Here is a 20248-nt window from a genome sequence, read left to right as displayed (position 1 = left end):
AATAAAAAGAGTAACCACAGAGAAACTATAAATAAATTGTGGAAAATGAGTATCATATAATTATTAAGAAAAATGTATGCATCTACAATAATCACAAGAGAACAAATGATCAATTCTTTGCGAGTCACTATATATATATATATATATATATATATATATATATATATATATATATATATATATATATATATATATATATATATATATGCAAATGTTTGTAAAACATACAAAGCGATTGTCAAAGGTATTATTCGTCACCTCAACGACAAGGAGCCTTTTTCATAATCGACAGGAAAATTTACATAAATGGCACTTGCCGTTCGCGAACCCGTACCCTTCAATTTAAATAGTGCCACTTTCTTTTTGGTGTTCGTTCGTTCGCAACGAACCGGTGATTATATCATGCTACGCACGCATAAATCGTAAATCGTAAATCTTGTTGCATTAAAGGAAGCCTTCGTCTCGGAAAGGTTTTATTTCTATCTATGCCAACGTTTCATTCGTTTATCATTCAGATCTAACATCGCGGAAGAATAGAAAGTTAAAGATTTATTCATGCTTCTGGCTCGTTATTGAGCATCGTTGAATGGGGGAGAGAAAAAAAACTAGGACGAGTGGTATTTCGGTTGTTGAATAATCAAACAACCGGCTTGTCTTAACGTTGTCTGTTCGGGGCAATCAAAATAGATCTAGTCAGATTTTGTTCAAAACTATTCATTTACGATTATTTCATGAAGGATTTCATCGCCATGCTGTTGTTATTTCAATGAAAACTTTTTACGAACAGAGATTTCCGGAAGAACGAGTATAATAATTTTGTATACACAGAGGTACATGCGTATATATATATGCGTATATATATATGCGTATATATATATGTATAAGAATATATATAATTTATTTATATTACTCTCTCGAGACTAGGATGATTATACTTTACAAGGTATTTTCGATGATCGGTATTGACATTTAATTTTGTTTTCTTCTTAGAGATGTTGACGACACGATCGTTACGTAAACATGTCATGTAAAGCGATACGTAAAAAACAAAAGTGAAATTCCGTCAGCAATTTGCGTAAAATAATTTTCATTTTCTTTTCTTTTTTTCCTTAATTTATTTAGAGTGGAGAATGGCTACGATTGAAAGTCTTGGAGGTACAACCAGAATTAACGAAACTTGGTTCATCGGTGAAAGAAGCCACGGAATTGTCGAACGCTCACAATGAAGTTCTTTTGCGATTGCAGGTAAGATAGACAAAAGAGAAATAGACATACAAAATGTCGAGTTTGAAAAATCGTGTTATCGTTTATTCTTTTTTTGTGTCTATTTGAAGAGCAAACAAAGTCCGGTGGAAGAATTATTGCGTCAAGCCGATCAATTGATTTCGACACAAAGACCAAGGGCGGAAGTTTATGCCGCTATGGCCGAAACGTTGGGCCAAGCATGGCGTGATGTGAATGATTTGTTGGAACGACGAAAACAGATTCTTGATTCCAACGTGCTCTTTCAATGGTTGGTAAAACGAATATCGATTAATCAAAATCCTTGGGAGAACAAGGTAATTTGTTACCTTCTATGTTACAGCCGTGCCGAAGAATGCGGAGAAAGCATGAGGGCTCTTGAAATGGCATGTAACGATACTCTATTACCGATCGAGATCGAAGCGGTGAAAAACTTCCTGTCGAAGATACACGATCTCCGAAAGACTATGCTCGAAGCATTGATGGGCGCGTTGCAAGAAGGGAAAATATTGTTGGATAAATTGAAGGAGATTGCGAACGAGGGTACTTTGGATTCCAGACCCGATAAAATTAAGATCGAGGCTGATCATGGTAGATAAATGATAAAAAAAAACAATGTTGATTAACTCGAAAGGGCAAAGAGGAGTGGAAAATATGATTGTTTAATTTCAGCCGTGTTGAAGGTCGAAAGATGGTTGGAGGATCTTCATGACAAAAGACGATTGATCGAAGCTTCCTTTCGTAGTAGAAAAACCCAATTGGAGCAGTGCCTTGCGCTTGCTCTGTTGGCGACCGATCTTCGGGATCTCGAAGAAATTCTTAACGATAGAATAGCTGCATTGTCAAGCACCTGTGATCAACTCGGTGATTCCTCGTCTAGCGCAGAATTGCTTCTTTTCGAATTGAAGAAATTGCAGGCCGAGGCGAAAGTAAATGTTCAGCGAATAAAGATAAATCTCGATGAAAATTGTTCGTTAAAAGCGTTAAAAGCTAGCAAATGATTTATTTATCTTTTCATAGGAGTTTCAAGACCGATCGATCAAGATTACGAAATCGACCGAACGATTGGTGTCATCGGGACACTTTGCCGGCGAGCAGGCGACCGAGCAAGCATACGCTATACTCGGCGCAGCAGCCGATTATGTCAACGATTTGGATCAGTACGAGACACTGTTGAACAGAGCTGTGGCCTTTTTCGAGGCCGCACGATCGGTGTGTACCTAAATTGTTCTTTAAAACGATATCATCCTGTTGACTTAGTTTACCAATTCTATGACCCCTTAACCCATTCTTTATTATATCTAGCACGTATTAATAGTAACAGAACGAAAATGATCATTTTGATCTCTATATCTCAGGCTATCACGAAATTGGATCAATTGGAGATTCAACTGGTGACAACGGAACATCCACCGTTTTCAACACGATTAGCACGCTTTCATGCTCAGACGGTTAGCACGATCGAGGACGTTACCTCGAAACCTTTGATGGAAGGATACGCCTTGCTAGATATCACGGGAAGAGGAGCGCCCGGAGCTGAGGTTAAGTCACGCGATTATTCTCTAAATGGCTAATTATATATCGTCTATTTAATGGATCTATCTCATTCGTGCCTTCGTATTTGTTACTTCAGGGCGTGAAACGTACGGTCGAGGAGCTGGAGAGTCGAAAGATACGTTTGTTAGAACGATGCACGGCTCACGAAGAAGAGAATCTCGAGATATCCAGAATGATAAATGTTTTCTTGGAGAAACACGAGGAATTGCACATTTGGTTGACCAACATTGCCGAAGCATTTCTTCAAGGTCATCAGGATATGGGTAGCGATCTGCCAATGGCTAAGGATTTCTATCGGCTTCATAGTCAGCTTTTGGACGATTTGGAGAAACGAACGAACGAGGTGGAACATTTGGAATTTGAAGTAATTCCGATACGTGAGCGATTGGATGAAGCGCAAAGGCGAGAATTTCAAACGAAAATCATCGAGCTGCAAAATTCTTGGGCAAAAACGAAGAATATAGTTGCTCATAGAATAGATCTTGGCTTTCTTTATGTACAGTTCCATGAGATCGTCGACGAACTTAGGAACAAAATAGAATCATTGGAGAACGATCTGAAGAGCAACGCTGATGTTCTGAACGAAACGAAAATCGAGGATTTGAAATCTAAATGGAAAGCTCTTCAGCCAGTCTATTTGAGACTTTCTAATAGTGGTAAAGTTTTTCTAGACGAAGCTGCCAAGGTAATTTTTACGTTAAAAAAATAATGAATGATCTAGTTCAATTTTATCAATATATCGATAAAATGTCATATTTTTTTTTAGACCAATGATCCCTATTTGGATATACCAAGGGCATGCTTGTGTGTGGAGACGTTGTTGGAGAAATTTGCGAACAGACAATTGACTATTACCGAATCTTGGGAGAAATGGCAGACGACTATTAAAATATTGAGGGAACGACGAATCGAGCATGAACGAAAAATCGAAGAAAGTACTAGGGTTGGTTGATCCCTTGTTTTTTGGTCTTATTCATTTTGTTCGATACTTAGCTAAAAGGCTTTTTTTTTTTTTTAACAAAATTTCAGACGTTAGAGTGGGTTTCCAAGTTCGGCGAACAGTTGTATCCGGTTATAACTTGTCAGTCGATACGAGTTGATTCAATACTTCGTGATTTGGAAGGATCGAGACGACGTATACTACCCGAACTAAACAAAGCTGTCGACGAATTAGATGCAAGAATCAAAAGTATCGATAATCTGGTTGAAAAAGGTATACCGATCTTGTAATACTTGATTCATTTTTCATCCCTTTTGTTCATATTTCGCGTTATTACCTTGCTAGGTCAGATGCAAATCGATCAAGAAATGTCGGAAAGATTATCGCAGATGTACGAGAAACTACATTCTACGGCTAAAAATTACAAAGATCTGTTGATGTCTCTGATTTCAATATTTGAATGCCTTCACGAGGTGGAACACAAGATGGACGAGGCTAAAACAAAAGTCGATTATATAACGTCATTCTCCAAGTCGTACGACGTCGACGGAGCTGTGAACGATCTTGAAATGATGAAACGAACGATTACGGAGTCCTTGAAGCATATTCAAACAGAGATTGAAGCAGTCGTCGTTACAATAAAACAATTAGAACCACCGGACGCTGCTTCACAGGATATCGAGAAACTGAGGCAGGCCTTGGATAACGTTGCCTCGCCATTCCAAATATTCACGGTTGAAACATTAACGCGCATCGAGGAGCATCGTCGGATCTGTATCTTTGGCGAGGATCTCTCGCGTATCGACTCGGATTTACGTGATTTGAACGATCAATTGCAAATTGTCGACGGGAGATCCAATGAGAATTTACAAGCTGCCAAAGCAGCGGCCGCTGCTTTTAGTCAGTTCGAGGCAACTATGACGGTAAGTTGGATTAAATTGATAAGGAATAATTTCATAGTTAATTATGACAAGTGATCTCTTTGCTGCTGCTATGATTGACGATGGGAATTTTAAATTAAGGGTAAGACAATAATATCCAAGAGATAATCAACGTTTTTAGACATTTATTTATAATTTTATAGATTTTGGAACAAAGAATAGACGTCTTTGTAAGAACGACAGAGGATACCATAGTGAGTTCAGCACCACATGTGAGAAATGATTTGACATCTTTGAAGGAAAAATGGAGGGATCTGAAGTCGCGTATGGAAAATTCCAAAAAGCGAATGGTCTTGTGTATTCAGTATTTCGAACTTTTAGAAGAGGCCAAAGAATGGTATAGAGAGGGTGGTAAACTCTTGATAGTTATTGCTAGGAAAGCCACTAGCGTGAAAGTTCCAAAAGATGCTACTGATTTGTTACAAGAGATCGATAATTATTTGAAACCAGGTGAACAGAATCAAGAAAATAGAATCGAAAGATTGAAGGAATTGTCTACGATTATTTTTGGTACCGATAGGTTGCCACAGTTTAATGAAGTTATAGTTGAGAATCGGCAGATGTTAGATTCGTTCGCCGTTATTTCATCGGAATTGCGTACCTTAGTGCAGAATTTACAAAATGCCGAAGACCTGAGGGAAAAGCTAAGAATGGAAAAGTTGGAAGCTGATGAGAAATTGCATGCTGTTAAGAGAGAAATGGCAGCCGCCGAGGCAGCCAGAAATGAGGCTGAAAATGCAAGGAAGATGGCAGAGAAAATTGCTGCAGAGACATTGGAACGTGCCGAGATGGAAGCAAAGAGATTGAAAGAGGAAAAGCTTGCTAAACTCGAAGCTCAGAAGATCATAACACAGCCGCCATCATTTTCTGTATCCGCTCAGACGGATAAATTTGAGAGTACCGATGAGAGATATATCCACGAGAGTCATACTTCGGCCGTAACGAAAAAGGAGATTCATATTTTACAAAAGGTAAAGTATCCTGTTGATTTTTACGGACGAATTATTTTATTATGAATTTGATTGTTTAATTGGATTTTAGATGGAAGTAGAGAAGATCGTACCCATTGTGCAAAAAGAGCCAAGCCCACCAAAGCAAATAACCGAAGAATCCCATAAATCGATCGTACATGAGGTTGAGCAAAAGGTATCTCCTGAATTTACTATTCCTTTGAATGATGCAACTGTTCAAGAGGGCGAAAGGTTTACTTTCGAATGCCGCTTGATCGGATATCCCATACCAGAAGTGGTTTGGTACAAGGATGGAATATCCATTTTAAATAATCCTGATTATCTCACCACCTTCCATCAAGGAATTTCTACCCTTACAATCGAAGAAACATTTGCCGAGGATTCAGCAAGGTTTACTTGCAAGGCGTTCAATAATCTTGGATCTGCTGAAACATCAGCAACGCTAACGGTCAAGGGTAATAAAATTAATTATTAATATTCGATTATTGAATTCAATCTATGAGTCGAAGGAAAATATACAAGTGTTCTCTTTTGCATTTTTATCTCTTCGCGTTTCTATAGAAACAGCACCAGAGGAGCAACCCAGTCCTCCAGTCTTCGTTAAAGAATTACAACCATCGGTGGCAATTGAAAGTTCTTCTCATCGATTGGAATGTACGGTAGAAGGAAATCCATTACCAACAGTTCAGTGGTACAAAAACGAAACTAATATTGATAATTCGCCTGATTACATTATAACATATAACAATGGTGAAGCTTGTCTGAGTTTCGAAGAAGTTTTCTTAGACGATAGAGCTATCTATACCTGCAAAGCCACCAATCGGCTTGGACAAGTGTCTACTTCTGCTGTCCTTGACGTAGAATGTAAGCAATAATTTACAATCATACTATTTTTATAATACGATTTCGCCTGCCACATTCAAATATAAATATATTGACGTTGTTATAGCAATGGAAACGTCTACGGAGAAACCTTATTTCTTGACACCATTATCGAACGCAATGGCGAGAGCAGGACAGAGAGTAAAACTAGAATGTGAAGCTACCGGTAATCCAATACCACGATTATCTTGGACCCACGATGGAAAGCCGATAGACGAGACCATTCACACGAAAGTAATTATTTCTTCATCAATAAAGTTTACTTTCCTTCTGTTACTTGTTATCTATATCAGCATTTCTTTTTACCATGCGGCCCAATACATTTGTCTGTAATGATACCGCGGCCCAATACATTTGTTTGTAATGGTACCGCGGCTCAAATATTTATAATATAACATTTTGAAGAACCTGATAGATTGGAGTCATTCTATTATATTATTTTAATGATATATGCGATAATATATCCCCGCTTTTACCTAAGATAGTAGTTATCATTTCGTGGTCCATTAAAAGATTTAACAATATTCTAAGTTGAGAAACGCTTTTCTAAATCATTCGAAGCAATGACATTTCGAAATAATCCTTTCAGATTCAAACAGAGAGTGGTCGAACAAGTTTGATAATTTCGGAAGCTTTTCCGAAAGATGCTGGATGTTATACGGTGATAGCTAAAAATGATGTAGGCGAAGCTAGTGTATCGTGCAATGTATCAGTGAAAGGACGTCTTCCTCGTGAAACCAGCGATTCCGAATTCGCCTGCAGTGACATGGAGCCCACAGAACCGAAAATTCAACTTCGTCTGAAGGATCATGAAGTTCTCGAAGGGCATACGGTCAGGTTGGATTGTGTTATAGTTGGGCAACCTGAACCCGAGGTGAATTGTCTGTCCCTGTCTATTGATTTTGATACTCTTTTGATACTTAACGAAACTTGATTGCTCTAGGTAATCTGGTATCACAATGATAAGCCCGTGAAGGAATCGGCAGATTTTCAATTACTATTTCAAGGCGACAAGTGCTCCTTGATTATCCATGAAGCTTTCGTAGATGATGCCGGAGTATACAGGGTGGTCGCCATTAATTCTGGCGGTGAAACGTCTAGTCAGTGTACATTAAAAGTTATACGTAAGTTGAGCTTGCAAAGTGTCATGAAATATGGTAGGATCTAATTTAATTTGGGTGGGATCTGATTTAATCAAAGGCCTGAATTATTGAATTAGCAATTTCTCGTCATTCAGAAGACGTGGATTCAAAGGACAAACAAGCTTCCGAATCAGCAATACCTAATTCACCACCAAAATTTGTGAAATTGCCGACTGATTCTTTGGTGGCCGAAGGTGAGGATGTGAGTTTCGAATGTGCAGTGACTGGTGAACCGAAGCCAGAAGTCAAATGGTACTTTGACAACAATGAAATCATAGCAGACAAGAGAATCTTGGTCAGTTCTTAATATATATATATATATATTTTTTTTTTTTTTTTATTCCATTTAATTCTTTTATCTCAATTTGCTGATTAATATTATTGTTTTATTTTGATAGATAAAACAAAAGGAGGATGGTACGATTATGATGAAGATTTTATCAGCCATTCCAGAAGATAAAGGTAATTATGTGGTCAAGGCTACGAATATTTGCGGAGAGGCTAAGGCTTTTGCCAGATTGGTCGTACGATCGTTGAGTGACTTCAGGAAAAAAGAAGAATTTGTCAAAATGGAAGAGAAATTGATACCACCGAGTTTCAAAGAACGATTTACCAGTAGGCTCGTACCAGAAGGAGTATCTACAAAATTTGAATGCATTGCTATTGGAAAACCTGCTCCTAAGGTAGACTTTATATATTATCATTTTTATCAGTTAATAGATAATAATAAATGATTCGGATGAAAATGTAGGATGATCATTGAACGTCGAATAATTTCTAGTCTCTCGTTCGTTCAATTAACGATTAAGAATTAACGATAACAGACGATCACTTATGACCAACGTTATAAGCGATACTAATCGATGGTCGAAGGTCAAGCTAGCGCGCGGATCCTCCAAAGAAACCGAACTTGTTCGCAATGAAATCTTTTCTTCGATATCTCGAATCGACTAGCCTTCAAAAGTTGGCCAGCCTGTTAAGAGGTAACCGACCAAAGAGTAATTTCGTGCTACCGGGTTATATTTAAACCTCGTACAATGTATCACGTTTGAAAATCTGCGAGCGCGTTCGCGAGCGGAAAAACTCGGCAGAAGTTCGTACGACGCGTCGTCGTGCGAATCATCGGGAAGATGATTCGTTGATTGAGAACATAAGGAGAAAAAAGAAAAAAGATAAGAAAATAATAGGAAAAACGAATAAGAAAGAGAAAACAAGGCAAAAAAGAATAAATTTCTACTCGACATTTAGATTCAGTGGTTGTTCAACGATCGACCGGTCCATGGAAAAGATTTCTTGGTCTCCGTTAGTGGCGATCGGCAGGTACTGACGATACCAGAAACCGGAAGTTCGCATGCTGGGACAATATCTTGCGTGGCGGAGAACACCGCCGGTAAAGCGACCTGTAACGCCAAATTAGAAATCGGTGAGTTTCATCTTAAATCGTTTCTTTTATATATCCAATCTATCCTATTTTTTCTTTTCTTTTTTTTTCCCTATTTTATTTCTATTTTATTATCGAGTCTATTGCACCCTCATCGAATGGCGATGCCAAAATAACAACGATATGGGCAATGGTGCCACGAGTTATTAATACTCTTATTTCTGAGCAACAGCTTCTTACTGAAAATTTCATTCACGAGTATCGGCGAGGCAAAAGTCCGATTTAACGCCCGAGAACTATATGACATCGTGACACAGCTGCCTACCCTTTTGAAATTTGATAGGTTCGCACTATTTTTGATTCGCCGTACGATTCGATTTTTTGCGTACGATCGATTGCCTCGTACGAATAATTACGTTTACTTGTCCGTTTGATGGAATAAGAACCCGGTCAATTTTTATTGCTCAACAATATTGGATGATTCCAATATTGTGGGTGAGCGAGCATAGCGCATGCGCTCTTCAAACGACGAATTTATTTTTAACCGTGGGTGCAGTTGAAGAAATTCTTCTTTTCCGTATCTTTTCCATCGCCGCTATGAGACATTACTTTGAGTCATGACTATAAGTAGATTTCTTATAATTCCAAAACTGTTACAAATTTTGTCGCTCACTATGTAGCTATTTCAAATTTAATTATTATAACGCCGGAACAATATATACCAATTGATTTATCTTCTTATAACGTAAGACAGTTCCGTATTTTTTTTCTTTTATATATATATATATATATATATATATATATATATATATATATATATATATATATGTATATGTATGTACGTTTGCAAGTTAAGTCAGTCCACGCTTTTCGAGCGTCTCTTCGTCTCTCTTTCTTTCTCTTTCGTACACGTACACGTATATTATACATGTAGAAACCGTGTTATTTTTGTCGGCACGAATACCCAGTACGTAGCTTAGTCTAGAGTCGCTAACGCCGAGAATTTAACTGCTCCTTCTTCTGGGAGTCAAGCTTCTATTAAGACACTTTACGAACGACACTACATTGAACCTTGATAAAGAATATCAAGACAAAAAGAATCGGTAAATTCTTTGTTTAGGATTTATCAAATATATTTTAGGCATTCCAATAAAAAATCAGTAATATAAATCAACGCCTACAGGATGTCCATGATTAATTTAGCTTATCCAGGACAGGTCAGGTTTGCATTTGTGATCTAGATACATCGAAATGCATTCCCTGATCTTTAAGAGTTTAACCGCATGCATTTTGGTAACTGGCCAAGGCATTTGGTTTCACTCAAATAGCAATAAACCAGAAATCAGAGAAGATCGGAAGGATTATGTAGCAAGCTCTTAAACTATTCGCATTTGCTCATTGTTTGTAACAATTTTCAAAGTTATCTTTCTCAATTATGAAATACTTTTCCGTATATCGGTGATATTTGAATTGCGCAACCTCGACAAATTCCACATTTGAGTTTGAGCACACGTTTAATCGTGCCAACTATTAATACATTCATGATTTAAAAGAATCGATCCATATATAATAGATTCCCTGTCAAATAACAAATAACGATTGATATATTACAGATCGATCAATGTAGAATTCAGATAATATATAAATATCTTGAGAAATTTTGATTGTTGTTTATGCACGTATCGTCACGTGATATTACGAGTAATTTTTCAATCGAAATGTGGGCGATGTCTATACGAAGGCCGATTACTAATAAAAAAAACACGAAGTGTCTAATGATAGACAACTCGATTAATCATCCTTGTTAGATATCGAGCCGAAAAAGGAGGAAGGTGTAGAAAGAGTACTTGAGTTAGTCGAAGTAAAACCTGTCGAAGACATGCACGCGGCAAGTAGTAGCGACAAACATTTCTCGGCTGAAAAGATGTCGGACGAAGGAGGATTAGGCAGTCAAATTCTAACTAAAATGTCACAAACCATTACGGAATCTACGACAACTCATACGTCCACGAAGAAGGAGTTTATATCATCGATGATGTCCTCGTCAACGGCAACACCCGGACAGGAACCTACCAGCGTTACCGTGAAAAGTACTGTTCACAGTACCGAACAGTCAACTTCTGAAAATGGTGCTCCTCCCGTTGTTCAGGTAATATATCTTCTTCAGAAATCTTTCGCAATGTCTATATGAAGAATGTATTGTTCATCAGTCACAGAAAGTCGAGGAGTTCGAAAAGATTGTTCAAGATCAGCCAGGTGAAATTCGACAGGAGAAGACTGTTGTGGTATCTCAAGGCGAGGAAGGTATAAAACGTGATGGGAAGACTATGCAAGTTCAAAAGCCAACTAGGAAATCAACAGCACCGAGATTCGTTTCGCCGTTAACAGGAATGATCGTGGATCAAGGCGCTGATGTTGTCGTCGAAGGAATAGTTGATGGTAAGAAGAATACATTTGATGCTAACTTGTTGTGAATTGCATGTTATTATTATTATTATTTTTTTTTTTTCTCTCTTTTTCTTTGGCAAATCTCGTGGCCATTGCACTTTGCTCGAAATTTGTAATCACTTATTATGAAATGCGGCCTCAAATTATAACAAGTCGTGAAAGATTTTATAAAAGGAATTCATTTTCATTTCTTTTCGTCGTTCAATGATCATCGGGTTATTAATAACTATGTTCGGTCATTGATTTATATAGGCTATCCGCAACCGAATATTTCTTGGTCAAAGAACGGACAGGAGTTACAGCCTAAGGACGGTGCCAAGACGAGTTATGCTCATAATCACGTACGCTTAGAGTTGAAAAATGTCAACGTGAAAAATGCCGGACGTTACACTTGCACTGCCAGCAATGAATGTGGATCAGCGAGCAGTACTGCTGATCTGGTGGTCAAAAGTGGGTAATCCGATAATAATGATACTTCATTAAAAATCATCGTCGACGTATGAAGAATAACGAGTATAATGATATTTCAGAAACAATCTTCCCACCTGTATTCGGTAGACGATTACAAGCACAAGTTGTGAAACGTGGCGATCGTGTTCTTATGGAAGTTGAAATCACTGGTACTCCAGAGCCTACAGTTATTTGGTACAAAGATGACGTTCCTGTCAAAGAACAACCACCCGCATTGAGAATAAGACAACAAGGCAACTGTTACATATTGCAGATCGATAAAGGTAAATTGTGATAATTATAATTCTCAAATTGTTGTGCTAGCCAAATTCATTTTGTCAAATATTATACGTATTATCTATATTTTCAGCTGAGAAAGTACATGCTGGAAAATATATGGTACGTGCGACTAATGCTGGCGGTGAAGCTCAAAGTATAGCAGATTTTGCTGTGTTCGAACCTACACCCGACACTATGACGGAAGTTCACAAGACGGTTATTTATGAGAATGTTCAAGATAAAAAGATTATCCAAGTAAGTGTTGCTTTTCTCACAGGATTATGCGATATATATGTATATATATTAGGGACAATATATTAAAATCCTGAATGAAAATTGTTTACATAAGTATAAGAGTTAATTATATAAAAAAAATGTATATACTTGTACGTAGCCTGACGTAAAAAAGTTCGATGTACCGTCAGCAACTTTGAAGACAGAGCAAGTAGCAGCGACAACGATCCAGCCAAGTTCTATTTTAAAAACTATTCCAAGTCCAGCTCCAGCATCTACCTTATCCACAATCCGTACGACCCAAGTAATCGAAGAGCCAGAGATGAAAAGTTGTCGATCGGAAACGATCTCGTCAACGTTTGAAACTCATCAAACCGAGACTAAATCGGAGCAAAAGTTCCACATGAAGTTAGAACATAAAACTCCGCCGATAATCGAACCGAGAGCTCGTCCCGAGCTAACGACCACGGTAAAGCAAGTTACCCAAGAAGAAATCAGTTCTAAATTTATCGAGCCAAAGTCTGTGACCGTGGAAGAAGCGACGAAAATCGAAAACGAGAATATAGAAACTTCGACTATCGCGAGAAAAGATGCATTAAGTTTCTTTGAATCTATTACGAAGGAAAGTGAGAGTGTACCGAAGAGGCCAAAAGAAATGATTAAGTTGATAGATGATGCCGATGGAAAGGGTCACGAAGTAAAGGTTGGAAAGCTAACGCAAAATTACGAACGATCCACCGCTTTTCAGGAGATAAAAAAGCCTGAACCGAAGCCGACGGACTTTCAAACGACTAAGAAATCTGTCCAAGATATTTTTACCAAGTTGGAATACGGATCCTCGTCGCGCGGAGTAGATAATAAATTATTTGATTTTCCATACGAGGAATACAAATTACCACCGTTAGAGACGAAAAAGACACTTTTGGAAGATATCGCTGTATCGGGAGCACCGATAATCGAAACGATTTCAAGATTAAAAACTCAATCTGAAAGTACTGAAACAATGACGGAAGGATTCAATCTGGTACCGGAACCACCACCGGAAATAGGATACATGCCTAAGCCCGAAGAGATTAAAAAAAAGAGCCCTGAGGTACCACTCAAGGCGAAGCAACTTCAAGAATCTTTTGAAAAAACTTTATCTCCTATAGACGCACCGGTTGGTGGTGTGAAAATATTTCCTATAACTCCTCAAAAAGTTTTAGAGAGTCCTAAGATTACGAGGAAGCCCTCTACAATGCCACCCCCACCATTTGAGCTTGAAAAAAAGGAAGTCATTGAAGAGATATGCATTAAGAAAGATGTTCATGAGAAAAAGGACAGTAAGACCTTGAAGGAAGAAAAAATCGAAGCACCAAAGTTCGTTCCAGCACCGAGTGTTAGACCACCATCACCTCCAAGACCCTGGTCGTCGTCATCGGATATAGAAACTAGATCACATGTATCTACGGATATTTCCGAGTACAGATGTCACTCTGCCGCATCCAGTCATCAAGAGATATTACGATCAACCTCACCGCGACCTTCTGCCGACGGTTTAGCGATGGAAAAGTCATGGGCAAAAAAATGTACAGACGCCACACGAAAATCTTGGCCACCACCGAGTGATTCTACTACGACTATGCCTAAACAATTCCCTGGAGAAGATTATAAGAGCTCGACGAAAGAATTTAAACAGGAAACTGAACACACGTCAGACGGAGGTTTTAAAAAGACAAGTATGGAGTCTTCGAGTACCTTAGAAAAACGTTCTTGGAGTACGAAACAGGAATCGATGGAGAAAGTTATAGAAAGGGCACCTTCGCCGCCCAAGGTAAAACCGATTATTTATAAGGCTGAAACTATTAAAGTCGATCATGCCATTAATACGATTCAAGAAAAATCGATGCATGAGAAGTATACATCGGAATACGACGTGCAGAAACAGGCAAGTTCCGAAAAAACAATCGAAGAGTTTTCATTAAAAAGTCCTTGGCCAGTGGAAACGGATTTAAAAGCACCTGGATTAGTAAAAAGTGTCGAACCACCGAAGAAAATATTTGTCCTACCGCAGGAATCTTCTTCCATGACAACCGAATCTCATTCGTATGATTCGGTTATTTTGGAACCTGGCCCACCGCCGGAAATTGGCTATGTGCCACCACCGACGATAAAGGAGAAAAAAATAGAGAAGATCGAGAAAACGCTAGAAATGTCATTAGAGACTAAGCCAGCTAAAATTCCACCGGGTGCTATTAGAACTATACCACCACCAGTTTCGCAAAAAAAGGAAGAACCACCACCACCACCACCACCGGTTCTACCACCTAAAGATGTACGAATCACTCCGCCGCCTATTCCTGCGAAACAATCTCTTTTGGATAATTTAGAACCTTTCCCGTTCAAACCATCTCCATCGCCGGCGGTAACTAAACCAACCACGAAACTTTTGCCACCTGTAACGCCAACTAAATTTGTTAAGGGAACTTTCGGAAGTGATTACGAGTCGGACATAGAAATTCATGTGAAGCCAAAATGGCGACCTTACGAAAGCGACAGCGAGGAGCCACGTTATCGTAGAGTACAAGCTCCGGTTCCTAAACAAACCACTAGACCAAGATCAACGGAACCGGAACCATTACCTCCTTCCAAATTTGATATTCCTCCGGTAGAATTCTCAGGTCCGTCCAAATCCATATTAACCGAAGAAACTCAACAGAAAATGTATAAGAAAACAATTTTCAAACGACACGAAAAGGAAACGAAACAGCAGCCAAATTATCAGCCTAGTCAAACTCAAGCCTCTCCTCCTCAAGTCGTTCTAAAGCCAGGTTCTCCACCAATTTACGTTCAACCAACCAGCAAATCTCAAGCACCTAAGTCTCCACCAACGAAGAAACCAGAGTCTCCAAAGTTTAAGGTGAAAACCTTCCAACAAGAGAGTGGTTATATGGCGGATACGGATGAGCCGTTACAACAAAAAGCTTCAAATATTACCATTCAAAAAAGTTTTGGAAAGCACGATGGTTCTACCAGTTCGGCAAGCTCGCACATAGAATCTCGTACGTCCTATTCCGAGAGCAAATCTGAATACTTTGAAAGTAAAAGTTATCACAGTCACGAACAACATAAGAAGGAAGTATCGTCTTTCGTTCCAACTATTACTTCTCCATCTCCTAGTTCCTTATCAAGCCAAAAACCTGCCGTCGAACAGCGAACGTCATTTATCGAGAAGACATATTCTTCATCGAGTGGAACCGAGCCCACTAAGTTAAAAACTGCGAAGGTTCGACGTGTTTCTGCGTCTTTTTGTTTTGCGTGTTCCTTGTCCAAATATGTAGATGTATATTTTGTATCTCCTCAATAAGCAATTAACAATTAAATCCCAAGATATCAATTGATTAACATTAAAAGAAATATTTACAGTATTACTGTTTTGGAGTGATGTTTTTGTGCATGAAAGATATGCTTTACCTCAAGAGTATTCTTAGTGCACACAAATAGAAAGCTAATGTTAACCTGTGTTTAGATCATTTCTTTTTCGTTTTTTTTTTTCTTTTTGGTCGATCGTCTTGAGCTTTGCATAGATGAAATGAGAGTTAAGATTTTGCTAATTAGAGAATGATCGTGGATTTATTTTCGGGGATTTATTTCTTACCTCAAATATATTATTTTTCTACAGGAGACAGTTTATACTACGGATCTCTCTTCGCATCGGAAAATGGATACAACGCGGAAAGTTCAGGCACCCTCTCCAAGCCCTTCCAAATTTGTCAAGGGCGAATTTCGTGAGAGTGATTACGAAAGCGATTACGATGGTAGAATCTCGTCTGTCTGGAAACCCCGCGGTACCGAGACCGATGATCGTTCTTTCAAACCAGTGAAATCTACCTTAACTGGTTCAGGTATTTTTTAAATTCAAATAATAATTTACTTGTCCAATACGATAAAGATATATATATATATATATATATAACTTTACGATAGTACCATTCTGAATGTACCTATACATACGTGTCTATAATTGCTCTGATGTAGATATTTCTTGACATAGAAGTAGCACTCTATGCACTAGATTTGATATTTTCTACTTCCTTTGACTTCTTTATTCCGTAAATTATAATACTAAGGATGGTGATGGGATAATCCTTTTAAAATATAATCGGGTAGGTTGTTCAATCAGGATATAAAGTGAATCGATCGTACAGGTGAAAAATAATTAGAAGTTGACCCTAATAGGAGTCTTACTTTGCAACTTTTTTCCAGCTTACAACAAGTAGACCTCCCGGCAAGCTTTCTTCTCCTCTCGTTGTAAACCTCGCGAGACAAGTTCTCCTATCTTCCTGCTTCGCTTGTCTCTCTATCTTTACTTCTTGGCTACTCTAAGTACGTACGTTAGTTAACCCCCAGCTTTTCTTTCTAAGGCTTCAAACATGTATATCCAATTTCATCGCTCTTTTCCTGCTTTCTTCTCTTCGTGTTCTCTTCTGTCAATAATTAACTTCATCGTTGCGGGATTTAATTCTCCCAAAAGAATTATATCGTATAACTTGAAATCATACGCAATGGCTGTACGATGCTGTTAAGGGTGCAAAACCAATAGAAGAGCAGACGTGAAAATGGTCCAAATAATGTCCAAAAGTATGACCTTCTTTCTTTTATCGAATCCTCTTTTGATCGAGGTCACCCGGGAAATATTTTCTACGTAGGAAAACCGATCGTGGCAACGCCATCAGAAAAAAGAATCGAAGAAACGTCATCGGGCTTTGATCAAAGAACATCGATGAAAGAGGTCGAGCAAGAAAGTCGGATAGAAGATAGATCGATCGTTACACCGACCAAGATAAAGCAAGTTTTATTACCTGGTTCTCCACCTGAAATCGCTTACGCTCCACCTCATGGTCAAGAAACGTATTACGAAGCACGCGCGGGAATGCCTTATCATAACGCAATTGGTACGGAAACTAGGAAAACAGTTCGAATGGATGAATCAACGGAAAATAGCAGAAGAATCGTCACAGTTGAACAGACTAGTCGGGTCATCAAGTTCGGTGATGGACAGAAAACGACAAGCGATCTTGGTCCTGTCGATTCAACGAAAACGCAAAAACAACAGAAATCCTATTATCGCGTACCGACTCCTAAGAAGTTTGTACAGGGCCAATTCAGAGAGTCCGATTACGAGAGTGACGTTGATTCCAGCAGAATTAGACCAAAGTGGGCACCTGCAGATAGCGACTCGGAGGATCCAAGATACAGAAGAGTTCAACCTCCATCTGGGAAAAGTATTAGATCGAGCAGCCTTCCGGTTAGACAAGAACACGTGGTTTCACCATTGGAATTTGATACCGGTCCACCACCGATGAAAAGACAAACGTCGATGACTCAGCTACGCGATGAGATCAAAACAAGCAAGTTCGAGGCACAGAAGTTTCAACAGCCGCCATTTTCGAGGCAAGACGAACAAGTTTTGCAGCCTGGCTCACCTCCTGAATTCGGTTTCGTATCCAGGAACGACGTCAAAAAAGCTGCCAATCGTAAGGGCATTTCATAAGATTTTTTTACTTCACTTTTATATTCGGTGCAAAAATCATTTTTCTCAATAGCCAAATTATTTCAGTTTGTACAGTACTGTAAAATATGACGTTGATTGGAGGACGGATACAAAAATTGTAATTACTACACTCGTAGATAGTGATGTCGCTTTTATGTAAAAATAATTGCGTGTTCTTTTATTTTCTTACACATTTTTCATCATCATCATCATCAACAACAACAACACGTTACACCTTATTGTCTTTTAATTTTTTAAATTTCTTTTATTATTGCATTATGTCATTATTCACTTCAGCTTATTTTCTATTTTTTCTATCCTCATCTTCTTATTTCTTCTGTTTCTTTTTATCTTTCTTTTTTCTCCATTTACACGTTCCTTGTTTTTTGTCTTTTTAAAAATTTGCTGACAAGCTCATATCCCGTAACACGAAAAATCTGAAACATCCGTAGACGTGGCGTCACGTCACATGAGCGATATGACGAGTACCTTCAAATCCAAGACCGAAAAGTTCGTAAGTGACATCCAGTCGGATCTGAAGCAAGGTAAACCAATCCTAAAACATCCTGCTGAGAGTCGCGTTAGCGACAGTGACGAGCCGCGGACGTATAGAGAAGAATCTCGAGTTGCTGAACACGGTAAACACAGACATATGACTTTTACATAAAAGACATAAAATATATTTCACTCTAGAGTTAATGTTAATTGTTAATGTTACGAAGTATTGTAATAAATTTCAAAGACGAATTAGTACAACTATATATAAGTTTATCGTCACTCAACGACTACAGGGATGAAGCAAATCGATCCGGATACTGGACTAATATATTTCAAGTATGACTTCGGCTATGAATTTGGAATCGTTTTACCTGGCGAGGGTAAGAAGACCATCACTAGTACCAATAAAACGATTCAGGGTCAAAGACGAGCTAGCGACATCGAGGTGCCTATCGTTCATGAATTTACCACCAAGAAGGAAAACGGTTATGCGAAAAAGGGGACGACTACGTCGTCGTCCTCGACTCGTTCGACTAAATCTGCTACGACTAAGTTTGGCCCTTCGAAAACAGTAAAATGGGAACCAACGTCCGAGAGCGAATTTTCTGAAGCCGAGGATACGAAGAACGCTAGAAGAAGATATCCTGGCGTTGGTGGAGACACTATGCCACCACCACCGAGTCTCGTTATACCTTGTTCACCGTCACCGTCCAGATGGGATTACACCACGCCTAGTCCGCTTTCCCTCAGTCCAAGCTTGCCGAGTCTCTCTCCCCGATACAGTAGCGCCACTGGACCACCTAGCAACGTGGATTCTGCAGGTATATACCTGCCTTCGACACCTTGCCTTGTACTGTTATGTTCGATCATATCTATTGCCATTTCAGAGACATTTTCTGCTTGATTTCATGCATTTGCACTTTTGCTGATTTTGTTCACTGGAATTCGCTTGAGGCATTGCACTATACACGCATATATTTCGAATATTTCGAAATACCACTGGAACGTTTCATAGCGTTAAAACGTTACAAAACTAATTTCTCTTTGCATGAGAATTGGTCATTGGTTTAGCAGGGCATCTTGCATTTGCAAGAACATCAGAAAATTTGCTTAGTGGCTTTACGAAGAGAGAAACTCAATATTGACTAACTTTATGCATTATTATTTAGGCATGGAATTTGTGATTTCCCATGAAAAGTCGGTTTTTCTTTAAGCAATTTATCTATCATTGCTTTATCCGTTAACTTCTGAGGCTGTCCATCTAGAAAGTGGTATCGTTGTTAAGTTATACTCATTTATTTTTTCTTTTATTTTAGTCATGTTTAATTTAACAGGTTCGCCATGGCCAACGAGTAACGGAGTCGCATCTACTAAAGAAGTGATCCAGCCTTATCTTGAAATATTACCAAAGAAGGCTCCTCTCTTTATCACGGTAAATTATCCTTTGGACTTGTTGCTTCATTGAAACGAGATCGTTTGAAGGTGAAATTTGGTATAATTGATTTTAGCCTCTGAGAGATATCGCTGTTGTGAGTGGACAAACCGCGAGATTCGAGTGCATTGTCCAGGCAGAACCACAACCAAATATCTTGTGGTCGAAGGATGGTAGAATTATTGAAAATTCTTCCAATTTTGAGATACATTACAGAAATGGTGTTTGTCGTCTAACTATCGCTCATGCTTTTCCTGGTGCGTTATTAATTGGAACTTTTTTTCTTGAACGAATCTTGTGCATTACTTTTTTTTTTTA

The 20248-nt window shown here is 38.6% G+C and overlaps 1 protein-coding gene across 10 annotated transcripts in view; it reads left to right on the top strand.

The window, feature by feature from the left end:
• LOC124430549 (titin) overlaps positions 1-20248 on the top strand; it is a 38018-nt gene that overhangs the window by 16214 nt on the left and 1556 nt on the right. For 2 of the 10 annotated variants that reach the window (XM_046977305.1, XM_046977313.1), the window contains 31 exons: positions 1123-1245; positions 1335-1513; positions 1586-1833; positions 1915-2171; positions 2263-2454; positions 2601-2783; positions 2876-3484; positions 3566-3742; positions 3829-4012; positions 4085-4662; positions 4824-5651; positions 5722-6106; positions 6213-6515; positions 6601-6767; positions 7123-7407; positions 7477-7657; positions 7753-7970; positions 8074-8358; positions 8924-9098; positions 10865-11205; positions 11267-11495; positions 11757-11954; positions 12035-12238; positions 12325-12488; positions 12628-15732; positions 16129-16351; positions 17156-17983; positions 18453-18638; positions 18792-19319; positions 19833-19930; positions 20007-20187. In XM_046977305.1, the coding sequence (XP_046833261.1) occupies positions 1123-1245; positions 1335-1513; positions 1586-1833; positions 1915-2171; positions 2263-2454; positions 2601-2783; positions 2876-3484; positions 3566-3742; positions 3829-4012; positions 4085-4662; positions 4824-5651; positions 5722-6106; positions 6213-6515; positions 6601-6767; positions 7123-7407; positions 7477-7657; positions 7753-7970; positions 8074-8358; positions 8924-9098; positions 10865-11205; positions 11267-11495; positions 11757-11954; positions 12035-12238; positions 12325-12488; positions 12628-15732; positions 16129-16351; positions 17156-17983; positions 18453-18638; positions 18792-19319; positions 19833-19930; positions 20007-20187 (11842 nt within the window). Of the gene's footprint in view, positions 1-1122; positions 1246-1334; positions 1514-1585; positions 1834-1914; positions 2172-2262; positions 2455-2600; positions 2784-2875; positions 3485-3565; positions 3743-3828; positions 4013-4084; positions 4663-4823; positions 5652-5721; positions 6107-6212; positions 6516-6600; positions 6768-7122; positions 7408-7476; positions 7658-7752; positions 7971-8073; positions 8359-8923; positions 9099-10864; positions 11206-11266; positions 11496-11756; positions 11955-12034; positions 12239-12324; positions 12489-12627; positions 15733-16128; positions 16352-16712; positions 17984-18066; positions 18119-18452; positions 18639-18791; positions 19320-19832; positions 19931-20006; positions 20188-20248 lie in introns of those variants that run through there. The other 8 variants (XM_046977307.1, XM_046977306.1, XM_046977314.1 and 5 more) reach the window with 8 other exon arrangements.

This window comes from Vespa crabro, chromosome 19, assembly GCF_910589235.1.
Source record: "Vespa crabro chromosome 19, iyVesCrab1.2, whole genome shotgun sequence".
NCBI classification, from domain to species: Eukaryota; Metazoa; Arthropoda; class Insecta; order Hymenoptera; family Vespidae; genus Vespa; species Vespa crabro.
Note: the sequence above shows the minus strand (reverse complement) of the source record. Positions and strands in the feature narration are given on the sequence as shown.